The sequence below is a fragment of the Lithobates pipiens genome, unplaced genomic scaffold (assembly GCF_037356315.1).
Source record: "Lithobates pipiens isolate NorthernLeopardFrog02 unplaced genomic scaffold, aLitPip1_a1.2 Scaffold_8, whole genome shotgun sequence".
Lineage (NCBI taxonomy): Eukaryota > Metazoa > Chordata > Amphibia > Anura > Ranidae > Lithobates > Lithobates pipiens.
In genome coordinates this window covers 692,394,562-692,418,388 of record NW_027507903.1, presented here as the reverse complement: position 1 = coordinate 692,418,388, position 23,827 = coordinate 692,394,562, and the positions used below count along the sequence as shown (strand labels likewise).

Here is a 23,827-nt window from a genome sequence, read left to right as displayed (position 1 = left end):
TAATAAAGTCCAAGGAAGTCCTCAAATATTTAATCGGAGTCCAAGAAGGACCTCAAATCTTTTACTGAAATCCTTGGAGGGCCTCAAGTCTTTCATTGGAGTCCAAGTAAGACCTCAACATTTTCACTGAAATCCCCTGAAATCAATAACTGGAGTTCAAGAAAGTTCTCAAACCTTCCAATGGAATCCATGGAAGACCTCATATCCCTTTACTGGAATCCATGAATGATCTCATTCTTTTAATAAAGTCCAAAGAAGACCTCAAATCTTTCATTGGAGTCCAAGAAGGACCTCAAATCTTTTACTGAAATCCTTGGAAGGCCTCAAGTCTTTCATTGGAGTCCAAGTAAGACCTCATATTCTTCACTGAAATCCATGGAAGAGCGCAAGTTCTTCACTGCAGACCAGGAAAGACCTCACATAATTTACTACATTCCAAGGAACACCTCTAAGCTTTCATTAGGAGTTCAGGAAAGACCTTAAATCACTCAATGGAGTTCAAGAAAGTTCTTAAATCTTTCAATGGAAACCATGGAAGACTTCATATCCCTTTACTGGAATCCATGAATGATCTCATTCTTTTAATAAAGTCCAAAGAAGACCTCAAATCTTTCATCGGAGTCCAAGAAGGACCTCAACATTTTCACTGAAATCCTTGGAGGGCCTCAAGTCTTTCATTGGACTCCAAGTAAGACCTCAAAATTTTCACTGAAATCCCCTGAAATCAATAACTGGAGTTCAAGAAAGTTCTCAAATTGTCCAATGGAATCCATGGAAGATTCAAATAATTTACTGGAGGCCAAGAAAGATCTTATGCTTTTAATAAAGTTCAAGGAAGTCCTTCCACTACAGTTCAGAAAATACCTCAAAGCATTCATGGAATCCAAGAGAGACCTCAAATCTTAAACTAGAGATCAGGAAAGACCTTAAATCACTCAATGGAGTTCAAGAAAGTTCTTAAATCTTTCAATGGAAACCATGGAAGACCTCATATCCCTTACTGGAATCCATGAATGATCCCATCCTTTTAATAAAGTCCAAAGAAGACCTCAAATCTTTAATCGGAGTCCAAGAAGGACCTCAAATCTTTTACTGAAATCCTTGGAAGGCCTCAAGTCTTTCATTGGAGTCCAAGTAAGACCTCATATTCTTCACTGAAATCCACTGAAATCAATAACTGGAGTTCAAGAAAGTTCTCAAATCTTTTAATGGAATCCATAGAAGATATAAAATACTTTACTGGAGTACAATAAAGATCTCATTATTTTAATAAAGTCCAAGGAAGACCTCAGATCTTTCACTAGGGTTCAGAAAAGACCTAAAATCATTCACTGGAGTCAAAGAAAGACCTCAAATCTTTCATTGGAGTTCAAGAATGACCTTAAATCCTTCACAGGAATCCAGCGAAGACCTCAAATCCTTTGTTGGAGTCAAAGTATGACCTCAAATGTTCAAGTGGAATTAAATAGAGACCTAAACATTTTCATTGAATACAAAGCATACATCCCAATCATTACATGCAAAGATAATGTCCATTAATAGATGGATGCAGGGGGGGATGAACCATCTACTCACCACCTTCTTTTGATAAACCAGCTGATTGTTCTGAATGGAAAACCACCGACTAGAGAGGAGACAGAATAGGTACACTTTATGTTTCTATAAAATTTGTTGGACTATATTCCTACAGTTGTTCTTCATTCCTCTACCCAAACTCAACCCCCCCCCCCCCCCCGACATACCGATGCTGCTTTATCTGTCACATTCAATGTTCTCTTCACATCTCAGCCTCCAAATCCTAACCCACCAATCACCCATCTCTCCATTGCTCCCAGTGTCTGCTATCCTGACATGTCTCCATCCACCTTGTACCCCACTTGCTTGCTGCCCCCACCTTTCTGAAACAAGCATGGAAGCCCTCTCACCGGCTCCAGGTCTTAAAGGTGTTACTGGCCCGCTTAAAGAGGTAACCCTCAATCACTATCTCTGAGGTTTCTCCCTCGCTCTGGAAGACGGCATCCTCATCTGAAACCTCCTGCAGAAAGAGAGGGGAAGAGTCAAAAAATACACAAGATCCTATAACCACAACCACTTCAACATAAGCCACTGGTAGAAACCACAACCACTCCTACACAAGACACTGATAGAAACCACAACCATTCCTACACAAGACACTGATAGAAACCACAACCATTCCTACACAAGACACTGATAGAAACCACAACCATTCCTACAAAAGACACTGGTAGAAACCACAACCACTCCATAACACAAGACACTGGTAGAAACCACAACCATTCCTACACAAGACACTGATAGAAACCACAACCATTCCTACAAAAGACACTGGTAGAAACCACAACCATTCCTACACAAGACACTGGTAAAAACCACAACCACTCCTACACAAGACACTGGTAAAAACCACAACCACTCCTACACAAGACACTGATAGAAACCACAACCATTCCTACACAAGACACTGATAGAAACCACAACCACTCCTACACAAGACACTGATAGAAACCACAACCATTCCTACACAAGACACTGATAGAAACCACAACCACTCCTACACAAGACACTGATAGAAACCACAACCATTCCTACACAAGACACTGATAGAAACCACAACCACTCCTACACAAGACACTCGTAGAAACCACAACCACTCCTACACAAGACACTGGTAGAAACCATAACCATTCCTACACAAGACACTCGTAGAAACCACAACCATTCCTAAACAAGACACTGGTAGAAACCACAACCATTCCTACACAAGACACTGATAGAAACCACAACCATTCCTACAAAAGACACTGGCAGAAACCACAACCATTCCTACAAAAGACACTGGTAGAAACCACAACCATTCCTACACAAGACACTGGTAAAAACCACAACCACTCCTACACAAGACACTCGTAGAAACCACAACCATTCCTACACAGGACACTGGTAGAAACCACAACCATTCCTACACAAGACACTGATAGAAACCACAACCATTCCTACACAAGACACTGATAGAAACCACAACCATTCCTACACAAGACACTGGTAAAAACCATAACCATTCCTACACAAGACACTGATAGAAACCACAACCATTCCTACACAAGACACTGGTAAAAACCATAACCATTCCTACACAAGACACTGGTAGAAACCATAACCATTCCTACACAAGACACTGGTAGAAACCACAACCACTCCTACACAAGACACTGGTTGAAACCACAACCACTCCTACACAAGACACTGGTAAAAACCACAACCACTCCTACACAAGACACTGGTAGAAACCACAACCACTCCTACACAAGACACTGGTAGAAACCACTCCCAACAAAAGACACTGGTAGAAACCACAACTACACCAACACAAGACACTGGTAGAAACCACAACTACTCCAACACAAGACACTGGTAGAAACCACAACTACTCCAACACAAGACACTGGTAGAATCATGGAAGAGATGTTTACAGGGATAGTATTAGGGATGGGTGAACGGTTTGGACATTCGATGAACAGCCGAACAAACAGGTCGTTTGACCATTTGTCCCCCCCCCCCCCCCCCGGAACCGACCACAATGCATTGCGGCGCTGAACAGTGCATTGCAAGCCCTGATTGGCTGAAGCAGCAAAAGATTCAGCCAATCAGGGCACAGAGCACTGTCAGTCATGATTGGACACTGTCATCATGACTTTATCCAATCATGGCTCATTTTCACCCCGCAGTATAAAAGTATTCTTTCAATGGCAGCCATTTTCAGTGTGATTTCGGCGTGGAAAGAGAGATAGATCAGGGCTCTGTTTGGTGCCATTAGTTAGTGTGCTATACTGGGCTATTTTGCTTCAATTGTCAGTGTAGAATATGAGTTTAGTGTCAGTCTAGGGATAGTGTGAGTGTAGTGAGGAGGACCTTCATTCAGCTTTGTATAGTGTGCAGCTAGAGTAGGGACCGCTCAGATAGTTTCAGTGTAGTGTAGAGATACCATGTCCGTAATCTTTACATTAGTGTATAGCTAGAGTAGGGACAGTTCAGATAGCGTCAGTGTAGTGGCGGTTGAACACCAGCTATTTGATTGCACTACTGCCAGTTTAACAGAATTTACTTCTGTGTGCGTTACTGCCAGTTTAACACCATATAGTTTTGTGCGTTACTGCCAGTTTAACACTATTTACTTCTGTGTGTGTTAATGCCAGTTTAACACTATATAGTTCTGTGTGTTACTGCCAGTTTAACGCCATATAGTTCTGTGCGTCGCTGTACGATTGGCGCATTATATTGCAGTATATTATAGTGTATCTGTGCAGTGTGTTTGTGTAGTGTGAGTACTCAAATTAAAGTGCACCAATCATCACTTTACATTGATTAAAGTGCATCTACGTGCAGATTTCAACTTCTTCTTAACATTTGCTCATAAGCACCGCCGCCTCCCTCCCTCCCAATAATGTCCGGGAGGACAACAAGGAGAGGCAGACGTTCCCTTGGCACTGCAAGGGGGGCAGCAACAAATGTGTCCACCACAGGCAAAGGCGGACGTGGTGGTCAGTCCTCAGGCAGGACATAATTTCTCTTTGTTACTATTATAATTTGGAAGTTCAGATACATCCAAATCTCGGAATAAGGAAAAATAGCGGAAGGAACCACACAGGTCTACTCAGAGTACGGGAAGTGATTGGTTGTTACGTGATGGAGTAGAAGAAACCACTTATGGAATGAGGAGTTAATGTGGACACCAGGTGTTAGAAGTTTTTGAGTTAATTAATATTTTAAGTGATAAAAGTTTCTGAAAAGAGATATGTACGGTAATAAGTAATGGTCTCTGAAGGTCACAGAACAACAGAGAGTATAGGGCGGAGTGGTTTTGCTGAGTAGGTACTTCTATTTTTCAGTTACTATGTCAGGACAATGGGTGGAGTTATGCTACTTATCTATAGACTGAACCATATTAGGTATATATGCAAATATGGGTGTTATTAGGAGATGCTGACATAACATCATGAAAGAGTATAAGAATGGAGTAGGATTATGTGAGTATAGGAAAGATCGGTGGGAAGAGAAGGAACTCTACACTTTGGAGAATGTAACACCAGAAGTTGCACCTTAGAAGCCATCACCATGCCATATGTTACCAGATGTCAATCTTGTCTTTGCTTATCTTCCTGAACAATAAAACATCTATTATTGAAGTATTGAACGAACAAAGGATTGTTCAATTTCTACTCCTGAAAGTACGTTGGAAATGTGGCCTTGGATAAAGACATACATATCTCCGTTACACACCCTTTAGGAGAAGGGATACAGATTCACACATTACACAAAGACTTTCATTAAGAAACGCCCATGTGAGCAGGGCTGGACTTACCATTGGGCTTGACTGGGCTGAAGCCCATGGGCCCCGCCCAATAGGGGGCCCTGCGGACAGGCATGTACTGGCCATAGGGACTATAGGGAGTTTCCCGGTGGGCCGATGGCTTAGTGGGCCGGTTTCAGTGAGAGCCAGTGGCATGGCTGGGGGGGACTTTTGGGGCTATAGCCCCAAATCTGGGGCCCATAGCCCAGAGTCAGTCCAGGAGTCCCCAACCACAGGGTCCCGGCCCACTACCTGCCCTCTTTCTGGTGACCCTGATGTAAGGAGGGGCTCTCTGGGGAACCTGATGTAAGAGAGAGGCTCTCTGGGAACCCTGATGTAAGCCGGAGGCTCTCTGGGGAACCTGATGTAAGAGAGAGGCTCTCTGTGGACCCGGATGTAAGGGGGGGCTCTGTGGGGACCCGGATGTAAGGGGTTGGCTCTCTTGGGACCCTGATGTAAGGCGGATGATCTCTGGGGACCCTAATGCAAGGGGGAGGCTCTCTGGGGACTCTGATGTAAGGGGAAGGCTATATGGGGACTCTGATGTAAGGGGAGGCTCTCTGAGGACCCTGATGTAAGGGGAGGCTCTCTGGGGACCCAGATGTAAGGAGGGGCTCTCTGGGGACCCTGATGTAAGGGGGGCTCTCTAGGTGCTTTTTTGCGCAATTGTGTACAGTTTATATACTGTTTTTTGCGTGTTTGCAAAATTAAAGTGGGCCGGTCTGCATGAAGTCCAGGGCCAAATTTTTGTCCCAGTCCAGCCCTGCCTGCGGACCCCTCCAACATACATAGCCGAGCGTACTCGGCTCAGCTACGCTCACAGTCACGCCCAGTCCCGCCCTATGATGGACATAACACAGGGACTGGGCGTGACTGTGAGTCGAGCCGAGTACGCTCGGCTACTCTCAGCTCCGCTCGGGACTGTAAGAGGACCCGAGAGCCACGGAGAAGACCCGAGAGCTGCCGAGAGAACCCGAGAGCTGCCAAGAGGACCCGAGAGCTGCCAAGAGGACCCGAGAGCTGCCAAGAGGACCCGAGAGCTGCCAAGAGGACCCGAGAGCTGCCAAGAAGACCCGAGAGCCACCGAGAGGACCCGAGAGCTGCCGAGATACACAGGACTCTGTATCTCGGTGGCGCCATTCTCCTTAAAATTACCTCGTAAACTTGGGGTGCGTGTTATATGCTGATAAATACGGTAATGTATAGAAGGTAGGGCCGAAAGTGACTCAAGCCCAGGGACCCCCACCACCCTAAGTCCTGCCCTGCATGTGAGTATAGTAGAATACTAGAGGAATATGTATTTTACCGGGAAGTGTTGTGTATGTAGAGATTTTACTACTTTCTACTACCTACTCACTTCCTTTCACCAGGCCATAGAGGGCAGAAAAGACACAGACCATAAAGATCACTCAGAAACGTGACGCAACTCAATCAAGGGTTCTGCCGATTGCCACAACTACAATAAAATGTTGGAATAAAGAGAATTATTTAGCCAGTGGAACATTCTTGGCTGTCAGGTTTGGAGGACGTTGTCTAACTGAAGAAGAAAATAAAAGTGCCGGGGCGGCTTCTAGAACATTCATGTAGATTGTGTGCCGTGATGATCGCAGAGGATGTGGACGGTGTGACTTTGGGGTTCTTTAAAGGGAAGAGCTGAATAGGAACCCACTGAGATATATTTCTTTATCTGAAGGGATGCATTTCTTTGGGCTGGACGACCGATTTATTGGTGTGAAGATAGAGGAGAACCGGAAAGCTCACATGCCGGAGACAAAACCACCACACAGGGTGAAGATCTCCGGCCGTCTGAACAAACATGGCGCCACCCATGAGTCGGCGTTGACCTGGGAGGAGGGGAGATGGGTGTGTGGGGATCTACGGGTCGTGATTGAGAATACATATACAACAATTGGAAAGGGGAAGATGACTTCCAGGCAGGGGCGTAACTATAGGGGGTGCAGCAGTCGCGACCGCAACTGGGGCCCTGTGATGCAGGGGGCCCATACAGCCCCCTCTACATATGGCCGGCAGCAGCATAGGCAGCTAGCACACACTATTACATACCCCCTCCATATCCCCCTGGGGGCAGGGAACCCTTCTCACGTGGGGACAGGGACCCCCACCTCCCTTGGGACTGGGACCCCTTTCTAACCTGGAAGCAGTAACTTCATCTGCCCTGGAGCAAAGGACCTCATCTCTTCTGGGGACAGGGACCCTTCTCACCCGGGAGCAGTAACTTCATCTGCCCTGGAGGAAAAGGACCTCATCTCTTCTGGGGACGGGGACCCAATCCTGCCTAGGGACAGTCCCCTAAAAGGGGCACCTAAAATGTAAAAAAATTAATAAATAAAAACTACTGATACCAGTGGTGGAACTACAGGGCTCACAAAGGTCATACCTGTGACCACGCCCTGGAGTTCCACCGCCGGACTCGGAGGGAAGGGCCCTGGCTGGGGTTCAGGGGGGCCCTTCATGGTTTCTTGCATCGGGGCCCTGAAGGTTCTAGTTACGCCACTGCTTCCAGGGGCACGATCAGATATCACTAGTCAAAGATCGGGATGAGAAGACGGGAGCATCACCCTAAACTATGAGGGCAGAATGAAGGGAAGCTACATCGGAGAGAGCCTGGTGGAGGCACCTTGTGGAGAATTATGGAACACCGACACCTGGAAGGTTCTAATTGGTGACTGAAGTGAAGGAGATCCGGGGGAAGGCCGAGGAATAAACAGAATGCGAATGTAAAAGGTTTTTTTTTTTTTTTAACAGCAAGCCTTTTTTTTTCCAGTAGTCGCGTGCTGTCAGAGCGATGAGAGAAGGAAGGGATGGAAAAAGAAGGGAGAGAAATGGTAGAAAGGAGAGAGGAAGGGCAGGGGGATAGATTATGGAAGGGAGAGAAATGGTAGAAGGGAGAGAGGAAGGGCAGGGGATAGATTATGGAAGGGAGAGAAATGGTAGAAGGAGAGAGGAAGGGCAGGGGGATAGATTATGGAAGGGAGAGAAATGGTAGAAGGGAGAGAGGGAAGGGCAGGGGGATAGATTATGGAAGGGAGAGAAATGGTAGAAGGGAGAGAGGAAGGGCAGGGGGATAGATTATGGAAGGGAGAGAAATGGTAGAAGGGAGAGAGGAAGGGCAGGGGGATAGATTATGGAAGGGAGAGAAATGGTAGAAGGGAGAGAGGAAGGGCAGGGGGATAGATTATGGAAGGGAGAGGAAGGGAGAGAGGAAGGGCAGGGGGATAGATTATGGAAGGGAGAGAAAAGGTAGAAGGGAGAGAGGAAGGGCAGGGGGATAGATTATGGAAGGGAGAGAAAAGGTAGAAGGGAGAGAGGAAGGGCAGGGGGATAGATTATGGAAGGAGAGAAATGGTAGAAGGGAGAGAGGAAGGGCAGGGGATAGATTATGGAAGGGAGAGAAATGGTAGAAGGGAGAGAAGAAGGGCAGGGGGATAGATTATGGAAGGGAGAGGAAGGGAGAGAGGAAGGGCAGGGGGATAGATTATGGAAGGGAGAGAAAGGTAGAAGGGAGGAGAGGAAGGGCAGGGGGATAGATTATGGAAGGGAGAGAAATGGTAGAAGGGAGAGAGGAAGGGCAGGGGGATAGATTATGGAAGGGAGAGAAATGGTAGAAGGAGAGAGGAAGGGCAGGGGGATAGATTATGGAAGGGAGAGAAATGGTAGAAGGGAGAGAGGAAGGGCAGGGGGATAGATTATGGAAGGGAGAGGAAGGGAGAGGAAGGGAGAGAGATAGATTATGGAAGGGAGAGAAAAGGTAGAAGGGAGAGAGGAAGGGGCAGGGGGATAGATTATGGAAGGGAGAGAAATGGTAGAAGGGAGAGAGGAAGGGCAGGGGGATAGATTATGGAAGGGAGAGAAATGGTAGAAGGGAGAGAGGAAGGGGAGAGGGATAGATTATGGAAGGGAGAGAAATGGTAGAAGGGAGAGAGGAAGGGCAGGGGGATAGATTATGGAAGGGAGAGAAATGGTAGAAGGGGGAGAGGAAGGGCAGGGGGATAGATTATGGAAGGGAGAGGAAGGGAGAGAAATGGTTGAAGGGAGAGAGGAAGGGCAGGGGATAGATTATGGAAGGGAGAGAAATGGTAGAAGGGAGAGAGGAAGGGGAGAGGGATAGATTATGGAAGGGAGAGAAATGGTAGAAGGGGGAGGGAAGGGCAGGGGGATAGATTATGGAAGGGAGAGAAATGGTAGAAAGGGGGAGAGGAAGGGCAGGGGGATAGATTATGGAAGGGAGAGGAAGGGAGAGAAATGGTAGAAGGGAGAGAGGAAGGGCAGGGGGATAGATTATGGAAGGGAGAGAATGGTAGAAGGAGAGAAGAAGGGCAGGGGGATAGAGTAGGAAGGGAGAGAAATGGTAGAAGGGAGAGAGGAAGGGCAGGGGGATAGATTATGGAAGGGAGAGAAAAGGTAGAAGGGAGAGAGGAAGGGCAGGGGGATAGTTAATGGAAGGGACAGAAAAGGTAGAAGGGAGAGAGGAAGTGCAGGGGGATAGATTATGGAAGGAGAGAAATGGTAGAAGGGAGAGAAGAAGGGCAGGGGGATAGATTATGGAAGGGAGAGGAAGGGAGAGAAATGGTAGAAAGGAGAGTGGAAGGGCAGGGGGATAGAGTATGGAAGGGAGAGAAATGGTAGAAGGGAGAGAGGAAGGGCAGGGGGATAGGTATGGAAGGGAGAGAAAAGGTAGAAGGGAGAGAGGAAGGGCAGGGGGATAGATTATGGAAGGGAGAGAAATGGTAGAAGGGAGAGAAGAAGGGCAGGGGGATAGATTATGGAAGGGAGAGAAATGGTAGAAGGGAGAGAAGAAGGGCAGGGGGAATAGATTATGGAAGGGAGAGAAATGGTAGAAGGAGAGAAGAAGGGCAGGGGGATAGATTATGGAAGGGAGAGAAATGGTAGAAGGGAGAGAAGAAGGGGAGAGGGATAGATTATGGAAGGGAGAGAAATGGTAGAAGGGAGAGAGGAAGGGCAGGGGGATAGATTATGGAAGGGAGAGGAAGGGAGAGAAATGGTAGAAGGGAGAGAGGAAGGCAGGGGGATAGAGTATGGAAGGGAGAGAAATGGTAGAAGGGAGAGAAGAAGGGCAGGGGGATAGATTATGGAAGGGAGAGAAAAGGTAGAAGGGAGAGAGGAAGGGCAGGGGGATAGATTATGGAAGGGAGAGAAAAGGTAGAAGGGAGAGAGGAAGGGCAGGGGGAGAGATTATGGAAGGGAGAGAAATGGTAGAAGGGAGAGAAGAAGGGCAGGGGGATAGATTATGGAAGGGAGAGAAATGGTAGAAGGGAGAGAAGAAGGGCAGGGGGATAGATTATGGAAGGGAGAGAAATGGTAGAAGGGAGAGAGGAAGGGCAGGGGGATAGATTATGGAAGGGAGAGGAAGGGAGAGAAATGGTAGAAGAGAGAGAGGAAGGGCAGGGGGATAGATTATGGAAGGGAGAGAAATGGTAGAAGGGAGAGAAGAAGGGCAGGGGGATAGTGTATGGAAGGGAGAGAAATGGTAGAAGGAGAGAGGAAGGGCAGGGGGATAGATTATGGAAGGGAGAGGAAGGGAGAGAAAGGTAGAAGGGAGAGAGGAAGGGCAGGGGGATGATTATGGAAGGGAGAGAAATGGTAGAAGGGAGAGAAGAAGGGCAGGGGGATAGATTATGGAAGGAGAGAAATGGTAGAAGGGAGAGAAGAAGGGCAGGGGGATAGAGTATGGAAGGGAGAGAAATGGTAGAAGGAGAGAGGAAGGGCAGGGGGATAGATTATGGAAGGGAGAGAAAAGGTAGAAGGGAGAGAGGAAGGGCAGGGGGATAGATTATGGAAGGGACAGAAAAGGTAGAAGGGAGAGAGGAAGGGCAGGGGGATAGATTTGGAAGGGAGAGAAATGGTAGAAGGGAGAGAAGAAGGGCAGGGGGATAGAGTATGGAAGGGAGAGAAATGGTAGAAGGAGAGAAGAAGGGCAGGGGGATAGATTATGGAAGGAGAGAGAAATGGTAGAAGGGAGAGAAGAAGGGCAGGGGGATAGAGTATGGAAGGGAGAGAAATGGTAGAAGGGAGAGAGGAAGGGCAGGGGGATGATATGGAAGGGAGAGAAAAGGTAGAAGGGGAGAGGAAGGGCAGGGGGATAGATTATGGAAGGGAGAGAAATGGTAGAAGGGAGAGAAGAAGGGCAGGGGGATGATTATGGAAGGAAGAGAAATGGTAGAAGGGAGAGAGGAAGGGGAGAGGATAGATTATGGAAGGGAGAGAAATGGTAGAAGGGAGAGAGGAAGGGCAGGGGGATAGATTATGGAAGGGAGAGAAATGGTAGAAGGGAGAGAGGAAGGGCAGTGGGATAGAGTAGGAAGGAGAGAAATGGTAGAAGGGAGAGAAGAAGGGCAGGGGATAGATTATGGAAAGGGAGAAATGGTAGAAGGGAGAGAGGAAGGGCAGGGGGAGAATTATGGAAGGGAGAGAAATGGTAGAAGGGAGAGAGGAAGGGCAGGGGATAGATTATGGAAGGGAGAGGAAGGGAGAGAAATGGTAGAAGGGAGAGAGGAAGGGCAGGGGGATAGATTATGGAAGGGAGAGAAATGGTAGAAGAAGAGAAGAAGGGCAGGGGGATAGATTATGGAAGGGAGAGAAATGGTAGAAGGGAGAGAAGAAGGGCAGGGGGATAGAGTATGGAAGGAGAGAAAGGTAGAAGGAGAGAGGAAGGGCAGGGGGATAGATTATGGAAGGGAGAGAAATGGTAGAAGGGAGAGAAGAAGGGCAGGGGGATAGATTATGGAAGGGAGAGAAATGGTAGAAGGGAGAGAAGAAGGGGCAGGGGGATAGATTATGGAAGGGAGAGAAATGGTACAAGGGAGAGAGGAAGGGCAGGGGGATAGATTATGGGTGGGTGAGAAATGGTAGAAGGGAGAGAGGAAGGGCAGGGGGATAGATTATGGAAGGAGAGAAATGGTAGAAGGGAGAGAGGAAGGGAGAGGGATAGATTATGGAAGGGAGAGAAATGGTAGAAGGGAGAGAGGAAGGGCAGGGGGATAGAGTATGGAAGGGAGAGAAATGGTAGAAGGGAGAGAGGAAGGGCAGGGGGATAGATTATGGAAGGGAGAGAAATGGTAGAAGGGAGAGAAGAAGGGCAGGGGGGATAGATTATGGAAGGGAGAGAAATGGTAGAAGGGAGAGAAGAAGGGCAGGGGGATAGATATGGAAGGGAGAGAAATGGTAGAAGGAGAGAAGAAGGGGAGAGGGATAGATTATGGAAGGGAGAGAAATGGTAGAAGGGAGAGAGGAAGGGGCAGGGGGATAGAGTATGGAAGGGAGAGAAATGGTAGAAGGGAGAGAGGAAGGGCAGGGGGATAGATTATGGAAGGGAGAGAAATGGTAGAAGGGAGAGAGGAAGGGCAGGGGGATAGAGTATGGAAGGGAGAGAAATGGTAGAAGGGAGAGAAAGAAGGGCAGGGGGATAGATTATGGAAGGGAGAGAAATGGTAGAAGGGAGAGAGGAAGGGCAGGGGGATAGATTATGGAAGGGAGAGAAATGGTAGAAGGGAGAGAGGAAGGGCAGGGGGATAGATTATGGAAGGGAGAGGAAGGGAGAGAAATGGTAGAAGGGAGAGAGGAAGGGCAGGGGGATAGATTATGGAAGGGAGAGAAATGGTAGAAGGGAGAGAAGAAGGGCAGGGGGATAGATTATGGAAGGGAGAGAAATGGTAGAAGGGAGAGAAGAAGGGCAGGGGGATAGAGTATGGAAGGGAGAGAAATGGTAGAAGGGAGAGAGGAAGGGCAGGGGGATAGATTATGGAAGGGAGAGAAATGGTAGAAGGGAGAGAAGAAGGGCAGGGGGATAGATTATGGAAGGAGAGAAATGGTAGAAGGGAGAGAAGAAGGGCAGGGGGATAGATTATGGAAGGGAGAGAAATGGTACAAGGGAGAGAGGAAGGGCAGGGGGATAGATTATGGGAGGGTGAGAAATGGTAGAAGGGAGAGAGGGAAGGGCAGGGGGATAGATTATGGAAGGGAGAGAAATGGTAGAAGGGAGAGAGGAAGGGGAGAGGGATAGATTATGGAAGGGAGAGAAATGGTAGAAGGGAGAGAAGAAGGGCAGGGGATAGAGTATGGAAGGGAGAGAAATGGTAGAAGGGAGAGAGGAAGGGCAGGGGGATAGATTATGGAAGGGAGAGAAATGGTAGAAGGGAGAGAAGAAGGGGCAGGGGGATAGATTATGGAAGGGAGAGAAATGGTAGAAGGGAGAGAGAAGGGCAGGGGGATAGATTATGGAAGGGAGAGAAATGGTAGAAGGAGAGAAGAAGGGGAGAGGGATAGATTATGGAAGGGAGAGAAATGGTAGAAGGGAGAGAGGAAGGGCAGGGGGATAGAGTATGGAAGGGAGAGAAATGGTAGAAGGGAGAGAGGAAGGGCAGGGGGATAGATTATGGAAGGGAGAGAAATGGTAGAAGGGAGAGAGGAGGGGAGAGGAAAGAGAGAAGAGGCAGGGGGGATAGAGTATGGAAGGGAGAGAAATGGTAGAAGGGAGAGAGGAAGGGCAGGGGGATAGATTATGGAAGGGAGAGAAATGGTAGAAGGAGAGGAAGAAGGGCAGGGGGATAGATTATGGAAGGGAGAGAAATGGTAGAAGGGAGAGAAGAAGGGCAGGGGGATAGATTATGGAAGGGAGAGAAATGGTAGAAGGGAGAGAAGAAGGGGAGAGGATAGATTATGGAAGGGAGAGAAATGGTAGAAGGGAGAGAAGAAGGGGAGAGGGATAGATTATGGAAGGGAGAGAAATGGTAGAAGGGAGAGAGGAAGGGCAGGGGGATAGAGTATGGAAGGGAGAGAAATGGTAGAAGGGAGAGAGGAAGGGCAGGGGGATAGATTAAGGAAGGGAGAGAAATGGTAGAAGGGAGAGAGGAAGGGCAGGGGGATAGATTATGGAAGGGGAGAGGAAGGGAGAGAAATGGTAGAAGGGAGAGAGGAGAGAGGAAGGGGAGAGGGATAGATTATGGAAGGGAGAGAAATGGTAGAAGGGAGGGGAAGGGGAGATGGGTGGGGGAGGGATAGACGAAGGAAGGGAAAGGAATGGGAGGAGGGGGCAGGGAGGGATGTGAATTTGGTGGGAGATGAATGGGGGAGAGGAATAGGAAAGGAATGGGGAAAAGGGAGGAGGGGATAGGACATTAGAAGAAAGAGAGAGAAGGGACGAGAGAAGGAAAGGATGGAAGAGGGGAGGGAAGGGATGGAAAAGGGGAGGGAAGGGATGGAAAAGGGGAGGGAAGGATGGAAAAGGGGAGGGAAGGGATGGAAAAGGGGAGGGAAGGGGAGGAGATGGGGAAGGGAAGGGGAGGAGATGGGGGAGGGAAGGGAGGAGATGGGGAGGGAAGGGAAGGGAGGGAGGAGATGGGGAGGGAAGGGAAGGGAGGAGATGGGGAGGGAAGGGAAGGGAGGAGATGGGGAGGGAAGGGGAATGGGGGAGATGGGGAGGGAAAGGGAAGGGATGGAATAAGGAAAGGGGAGGGATCAGAGAGAGATGTGATTGAAGGGGAGAGGATAAGCATTACATAGACATCCAGAGAAAACCCATCCTCACCCTGTGTTCATGCTGATCAGTTTCTGCTCCAGGTCTCTCTGCTCCCGAGCCCCTTGTAGGACCGTCTGATGGACCTGCAGAACAGAATGAACATCGGTCTACTTTATGGCCCATTGTCGCACTCATTCCTTCTTTGTAAGGGACATCATCCACCCAGAGGTCCCCCTCATGTTGTATGAGGGACATCAAAACCTTTAAGGTGGACTTGAATTAACAAACTCCTATCCATAATGAGAGATGATGTGAGGCACGGCGTCCTCCGGCCGTTAGTCCCACCAGATGCCCGGGAGACCACAAGCAATACTGGAACATAGTCCTTTGTCTCCCACATTGTGGCTTCACCTGTACGGGTGAGGAAATTCTGAATGGCTGCAACAAGGGAGCTTCGGAAACCCACTCGAATCACGAGCCACTTCTAGTGCTTTGTATAAAATATTCACCCCCCCCCCCCCCCCCACTCCAAAGTTCTTCCACATTTTGTTGTTTTACAGCCTGGAAGTAAAATGGATTCAACTGGAATTTTATGCCATCGGTCTTCACAAATGTTTGCAGGTTCAGAGACAATCCACGAAGATTTACATATTTAAAAACAAGAAAGTCTTGACTGCATAAGTATTCACCCCCTTTGGTGTAACAACCCTAAATAAGTATTTGTAGGGAGGTGGGGGGGGGGGTATAGGCACAAATTATAAGGAGTCCATCATCATCAGATTTTAGAATTTCCTATGTAATTGTGGAATTTCTATAGATTTACCCTTCTATAGGGTGTAACAAGTACTAGTATCACTGGAATGTGCACACAAAATATTGAAAGTGACAAACAATGATCCCAGCGCCCTATGCAGTAAGTCAAAACTCACCCTAACAAGCTGCTATCATACCAAAAGGACAAATCACAAAAATATATAGTATACCGTATCCGTACCCTAATTACCCCGCATATACTATATTGACAGCGCTAAAACAAAAAAGGGAAAATAATCAAAAAATAAAATATAATAAATATATAGAGGATAAAAATATAATAAATATATGGAGGATGAATAATTCAGTGTCTAAAAAAAGTCACTAGCAAGTGTCCATAATATCTCCAAACATATATGACTCAATATTCAATTGAGCTATCACACTTTGGAAAAAAGTTCAGAAAAGAAGATCCATCTCCGAAGAAGAAAACACCAGTGTGCGAAGGGTCTGACGGCCGGTGACACCCCTTATGGTAATTCACTCACCAGAACCCAAAGGGTTAACAGGCACTTCACTACGGCTGTAGAAGTAGTCCCACTAGTGTCCCTCCGGAAAAACGTCTTATCAGAACACCATAGGTTCCTCTCTCTCGGGCTCCCTGCTCTCTCACCGATAAGAGTTCACTTAATTCTCATTCACAGCCCCCAGATCCACATATAGAAAACAATAAAATATAGATTCCATAGTGCAACACAGCTTTATTCATTAAAAACACTCATGCGCTTAAAATCATACGTACACATGTGCACAGCAAAATGTCACATTTAAAATGTCACTTGCAGTGATAACGAGGTGGTCTCACCGCAGTCCTGAGGCGTTTGGTCGAATACTGCCTCAGCTTCCACGGCGGGTCCCGGGTAACCACTCCGAATAGCCTGCTCTGGTGACGTATAGCTGCCTGGTCACGCCCATACGCGTTTCGTCATCACGTCTTCGTCCGTGGGCGTGGCCAGGCAACGCAGCTAGTCCATTTAAATACCTTGCGGGGCGGGAAGCCAGATCAAAATAACGCCCACGTCCGGCCCCCTCTCCTCGCATTCGATGTGACAATGTAATGACATCGCCGTATAAGCGATCGTCATAACAACGGCCTGCTAAAAATCACTATCTAGCTTAAGGGGAAGGAAATGAAGAAAACCTTCTGCTTTGTTCATTGTTACATGATTAGGTCCCGCCGTGCAAGCCATCAGCATACCGGCCAGGATACTGATAACAGAACCTTATCCTTATTGCCTATCTAAAATACCTGTATGCCTACCCCATCACCTATATTAGTTTAAACAGGGCATATCATTACTATGATATAACAAATCCGGGGCATACTGCTGTAGATATTATGAGTCTACACTAAACCATATTACAATATGTCAAAGTCACCTATGTGCAAACTATAAGTGATCAAAATTATCACTCACTGATCGACCAATAAGCACAAAATCCAATTATCCAGTCTAGATGACAGAGGTGAGAAAAAATGAAAATGAAAATAAAATGATATGATGGAAAAAAATATATATAAAACAAATAAATAAAATTAAAAATAAAAAATAAAAAATAAATAAAGGTGAAAATAAAAATAAAAATAAAAATAAAAATAAAAATAAAAATAAAAATAAATATAAAAATAAAAATAAAATTAAAATAAATAAAATAAAAAATGAATAAACGTCAAAATAAAATAAAATAAAGAAATAAATAAACAGAACTATGAAAATGAAATAAAAATAATGATGATACAAAATGGGAGAGAATAAAAATAAATAAAAACAAAATTGCTGAATATTGGAACCCATGCATTGGATGATAACAATACGCTCAAACTCAAATCCCAACTTTTCTATAATAAATAAAATCAATAATCACTAATAAAGCAGTTAATATCTAACTCTATGTTCAAACCAAAAGGACTCAAAGTATTTGTACGGAAATCCATTCCGTTCCTCGCTTGGATATCTCCCGGACTAGGTTGCTGCCCTTCCAATCAGGAAAAATCCTATCCACTCCCCAAAACTTGAGTCCAGTTGGGTCCCTACCATGTTCACGTCTAAAATGTAGGGAAACACTATGTTCTTTATAACGATGGAGATGTTATAAATATGTTCTGCTATCCTGGTGCATAGCTTTCTTTTAAGTACGTCCTACATACATAAGCCCACATTCTATAGGGTGTATTACCCTCCTGTACCCCTCACCTGTGTGGCCAGGCCTTCCGATATTCCTCCACATTCTTCAGGACGGTGTGACTCTGTGTGAGGAAACCAGTCTGAGCGTCTATCAGCTGCAGCATCTGAAAGAAGAGGAAGAAGGGGAAGAAGGGGTCATTCTGGGGGGTGGGGGGCCCTTTTACCATTCCCATCCCAAGACCAAACTCCAGGGATTTCCTAGTCTTTGTTCAGGGGATGAGGAGGCCTGATGTATACTTCACCAGTCATTCTATGTTTATCCCCCAATATCTGCCCAATCATATTATAATAACCCCATAGCACAGAGACCCCCAATATCTGTCCAATCATTCTATGATAACCCCATAGGACAGAGACCCCCAATATCTGCCCAATCATTCTATGATAACCCCATAGGACAGAGACCCCCAATATCTGTTCAATCATTCTATGATAACCCCATAGGACAATGACCCCCAATATCTGTCCAATCATTCTATGATAACCCAATAGGACCGAGACCCCCAATATCTGTCCAATCATTCTATGATAACCCAATAGGACCAAGACCCCCAATATCTGTCCAATCATTCTATGATAACCCCATAGGACAGAGACCCCCAATATCTGTCCAATCATTCTATAACCCCATAGGACAGAGACCCCCAATATCTGTCCAATCATTCTATGATAACCCCATAGGAAAGAGACCCCCAATATCTGTCCAATCATTCTATGATAACCCCATAGGACAGAGACCCCCAATATCTGTCCTATCATTCTATGATAACCCCATAGGACAGAGACCCCCAATATCTGTCCAATCATTCTATGATAACCCCATAGGACCGAGACCCCCAATATCTATCCAATCATTCTATGATAACCCCATAGGACAGAGACCCCCAATATCTGTCCAATCATTCTATGATAACCCCATAGGACCGAGACCCCCAATATCTGCCCAATCACTCTACGATAAACCCATAGCACAGAGACCCCCAATATCTGTCCAATCATTCTATGATAACCCCATAGGACAGAGACCCCAATATCTGTCCAATCATTCTATGATAACCCCATAGGACCGAGACCCCCAATATCTGTCCTATCATTCTATGATAACCCCATAGGACCGAGACCCCCAATATCTGCCCAATCACTCTACGATAAACCCATAGCACAGAGACCCCCAATATCTGTCCAATCATTCTATGATAACCCCATAGGACAGAGACCCCAATATCTGTCCAATCATTCTATGATAACCCCATAGGACCGAGACCCCCAATATCTGCCCAATCACTCTACGATAAACCCATAGCACAGAGACCCCCAATATCTGTCCAATCATTCTATGATAACCCCATAGGACAGAGACCCCAATATCTGTCCAATCATTCTATGATAACCCCATAGGACCGAGACCCCCAATATCTGTCCAATCATTCTATGATAACCCCATAGGACAGAGACCCCCAATATCTGTCCAATCATTCTATGATAACCCCATAGGACAGAGACCCCCAATATCTGTCCAATCATTCTATAACCCCATAGGACAGAGACCCCCAATATCTGTCCAATCATTCTATGTTTATCCCATAGGACAAAGACCCCCAATATCTGTCCAATCATTCTATGATAACCCCATAGGACAGAGACCCCCAATATCTGTCCAATCATTCTATAACCCCATAGGACAGAGACCCCCAATATCTGTCCAATCATTCTATAACCCCATAGGACAGAGACCCCCAATATCTGTCCAATCATTCCATGTTTATCCCATAGGACAATGACCCCCAATATCTGTCCAATCATTCTATGATAACCCCATAGGACAGAGACCCCCAATATCTGACAAATCATTCTGTGATAACCCCATAGGACAATGACCCCCAATATCTGCCCAAGCATTCTACGATAACCCCATAGCACAGAGACCTCCAATATCTGCCCAATCATTCTATGTTTATCCCATAGGACAAAGACCCCCAATATCTGCCCAATCATTCTATGAAAACCCCATAGGACAGAGACCCCCAATATCTGCCCAATCATTCTATGAAAACCCCATAGGACAGAGACCTCCAATATCTGTCCAATCATTCTATAACCCCATAGGACAGAGACCCCCAATATCTGTCCAATCATTCTATGATAACCCCATAGGACAGAGACCCCCAATATCTGTCCAATCATTCTATGATAACCCCATAGGACAGAGACCCCCAATATCTGTCCAATCATTCTATAACCCCATAGGACAGAGACCCCCAATATCTGCCCAATCATTCTATGTTTATCCCATAGGACAAAGACCCCCAATATCTGCCCAATCATTCTATGAAAACCCCATAGGACAGAGACCCCCAATATCTGCCCAATCATTCTATGAAAACCCCATAGGACAGAGACCTCCAATATCTGTCCAATCATTCTATAACCCCATAGGACAGAGACCCCCAATATCTGTCCAATCATTCTATGATAACCCCATAGGACAGAGACCCCCAATATCTGTCCAATCATTCTATGATAACCCCATAGGACAGAGACCCCCAATATCTGTCCAATCATTCTATGATAACCCCATAGGACAGAGACCCCCAAAAACTGTCCAATCATTCTATAACCCCATAGGACAGAGACCCCCAATATCTGTCCAATCATTCTATGATAACCCCATAGGACAGAGACCCCCAATATCTGTCCAATCATTCTATGATATCCCCATAGGACAGAGACCCCCATTATCTGTCCAATCATTCTATTATAACCCTATAGGACAGAGACCCCCAATATCTGTCCAATCATTCTATGATAACCCAATAGGACAGAGACCCCCAATATCTGTCCAATCATTCTATGATAACCCCATAGGACAGAGACCCCCAATATCTGTCCAATCATTCTATTATAACCCTATAGGACAGAGACCCCCAATATCTGTCCAATCATTCTATGATAACCCCATAAGACAGAGACCCCCAATACCTGTCCAATCATTCTATGATAACCCCATAAGACAGAGACCCCCAATATCTGTCCAATCATTCTATGATAACCCAATAGGACAGAGACCCCCAATATCTGTTCAATCATTCTATGATAACCCCATAGCACAGAGACACCCAATATCTGTCCAATCATTCTATGATAACCCCATAGGACAGAGACCCCCAATATCTGTCCAGTCATTCTATGATGACCCCATAGGACAGAGACCCCCAATATCTGTCCAATCATTCTATGATAACCCCATAGGACAGAGACCCCCAATATCTGTCCAATCATTCTATTATAACCCTATAGGACCGAGACCCCCAATATCTGTCCAATCATTCTATGATAACCCCATAAGACAGAGACCCCCAATACCTGTCCAATCATTCTATGATAACCCCATAAGGCAGAGACCCCCAATATCTGTCCAATCATTCTATGATAACCCATAGGACAGAGACCCCCAATATCTGTCCAATCATTCTATGGTAACCCCATAGGACAGAGACCCCCAATATCTGTCCAATCATTCTATGATAACCCCATAGGACAGAGACCCCCAATATCTGTCCAATCATTCTATGATAACCCCATAGGACAGAGACCCCCAATATCTGTCCAATCATTCTATGTTTATCCCATAGGACAGAGACCCCCAATATCTGTCCTATCATTCTATGATAACCCCATAGGAAAGAGACCCCCAATATCTGTCCAATCATTCCATGTTTATCCCATAGGACAAAGACCCCCAATATCTGTCCAATCATTCTATGATAACCCCATAGGACAGAGACCCCCAATATCTGTCCAATCATTCTATAACCCCATAGGACAGAGACCCCCAATATCTGTCCAATCATGATCCGTCCAATTATGATAACCCCATAGGAAAGAGACCCCCAATATTGGTTCAATAATTTTATGATAACCCCATAGGACCGAGACCCCCAATATCTATCCAATCATTCCATGTTTATCCATAGGACAGAGACCCCCAATATCTGTCCAATCATTCTATGATAACCCCATAGGACAGAGACCCCCAATATCTGTCCTATCATTCTATGATAACCCCATAGGACAGAGACCCCCAATTTCTGTCCTATCATTCTTTGATAACCCCATAGGACCGAGACCCCCAATATCTGTCCAATCATTCTATGATAACCCCATAGGACAGAGACCCCCAATATCTGTCCAATCATTCTATGATAACCCTATAGGACCGAGACCTCCAATATCTATCCAATCATTCTATGATAACCCCATAGGACAGAGACCCCCAATATCTGTCCAATCATTCTATGATAACCCCATAGGACAGAGACCCCCAATATCTGTCCTATCATTCTTTGATAACCCCATAGGACAGAGACCCCCAATATCTGTCCAATCATTCTATGATAACCCCATAGGACAGAGACCCCCAATATCTGTCCTATCATTCTATGATAACCCCATAGGACAGAGACCCCCAATATCTGTCCAACCATTCTTTGATAACCCCATAGGACAGAGACCCCCAATATCTGTCCAATCATTCTATGATAACCCCATAGGACAGAGACCCCCCAATTGGATTTTCTTGGAAACTCACAAACTCCAAAATGTCGAACTTCTTCTTCCCTTGGATGACGTTGATCTGAAGAAGGAGACAGAGAAGTGGAAGATGGAGGAGATCAGAAGAAGAATATCGTTTTCCTGAACGGTTAGCACAGTGAAGGAAATGTATACATTTTTAGGTATAGACATCAACAGGAATTTATTCTCCACCACTTGACTTTTTGTAGGGCCAAGCTAGAAAAGACTCAATTCATAAAGCTAACACACTGGGATAAGGATCCTTATTTTCAGCATACTTTCCAACAATATGGTCCCACATTCCAGGATGGCCCTCATCTCATCCATTCATAGGTGGGCAAGTCCAAATTACCCCAACTATAAAAAGTCAGTCCCACCCAGACCTTACCCCTGATATGCCAGGACCGACATCCGCCCATTACATCCACTTAATGTGATGGTCCTGCCCAACCCTCATCTTTAAATATGGGGGGGCCTGCCCACTCTGATCCTTATAATGAACTCCTTATTGAGTTACAGCCAATGTGAAGTAACTATAAATATGATTGATTCTTTGATCCTGGGACATGACCCTGGACACAGCATCTGTGGGACACAGGACCAAGAGGTGGGACTGTCCCAGCAAATCCGGGACTGTTGGAATTCATTTATGAGTCCGATGAGATTTGAAATTGGCGGTCACATGGCTAAAATAAAGATCCTTATCCCCGTGTGTGAAAGCTTTGTGAATGGAGCCATACAATATGAGAAGATATAGCGATATGACATAATACGAGTGGCCTGGTACTCACCTGCAAGGTATAATCCAGAACCCGCTCTCTGAACGCCTTGCGGGATGTCTGCACCGACGCGGCCGCGTCCAGCACCTCCTGCGGCTTCTTGCGAGAAATCTCGGCATTGTGGTTTAAGGCGCTCTCCAGCCCCTCTCTGCAGCGCTCCAGTTCCTTGCGGCTGTCTCTGAAGGAACGTATGTCTCTAGGATTGGACAACGACAGAAAGAGACTATGTCAGATCTCTGGAGATTTCTCAGTGCCATCGAGTGCAGGGGGGTCATGTGCACTGGGGCCCCCTTAGTGGAGACGGGCCCTCTCTCTCTCTCACTGGATGATGATCACATGGGCACCTCAGTAGGTGGACCACATTACAGGAATTATGGCGGTAAAGCAAACCTACAGCATCCTTCTCTACAGTAATCTGGCTGGTGGACCGAGGAGCCATTACCTATAGGATCAGTTTATTTTCTGAAAAGACCAAAGACCAGATTTGTGGAGAGACGACTAATAGTTGTCCTGTGGACAGATTCTCCCCCTTGAGCTGTAGATCTCTGCAGCTCCTCCAGAGTTCCCATGGACCTCTTGGCTCTTCTCTGATGAATGCTCTCCTTGCCCAGCC

The 23,827-nt window shown here is 46.2% G+C and overlaps 1 protein-coding gene across 1 annotated transcript in view; it reads right to left on the bottom strand.

Annotated features, from left to right (window-relative positions):
* LOC143962449 (arf-GAP with coiled-coil, ANK repeat and PH domain-containing protein 1-like) overlaps window positions 1-23,410 on the bottom strand; it is a gene marked incomplete at its 5' end in the record, with an annotated part of 56,023 nt that extends 32,613 nt beyond the window's left edge. The window contains 6 exon segments of the mRNA XM_077471721.1: window positions 1,576-1,624; window positions 1,926-2,035; window positions 14,924-15,007; window positions 17,866-17,967; window positions 22,452-22,496; window positions 23,227-23,410. Coding sequence (XP_077327847.1) covers window positions 1,576-1,624; window positions 1,926-2,035; window positions 14,924-15,007; window positions 17,866-17,967; window positions 22,452-22,496; window positions 23,227-23,410 — 574 coding nt within the window.
* Window positions 23,411-23,827: the final 417 nt, after the last annotated feature.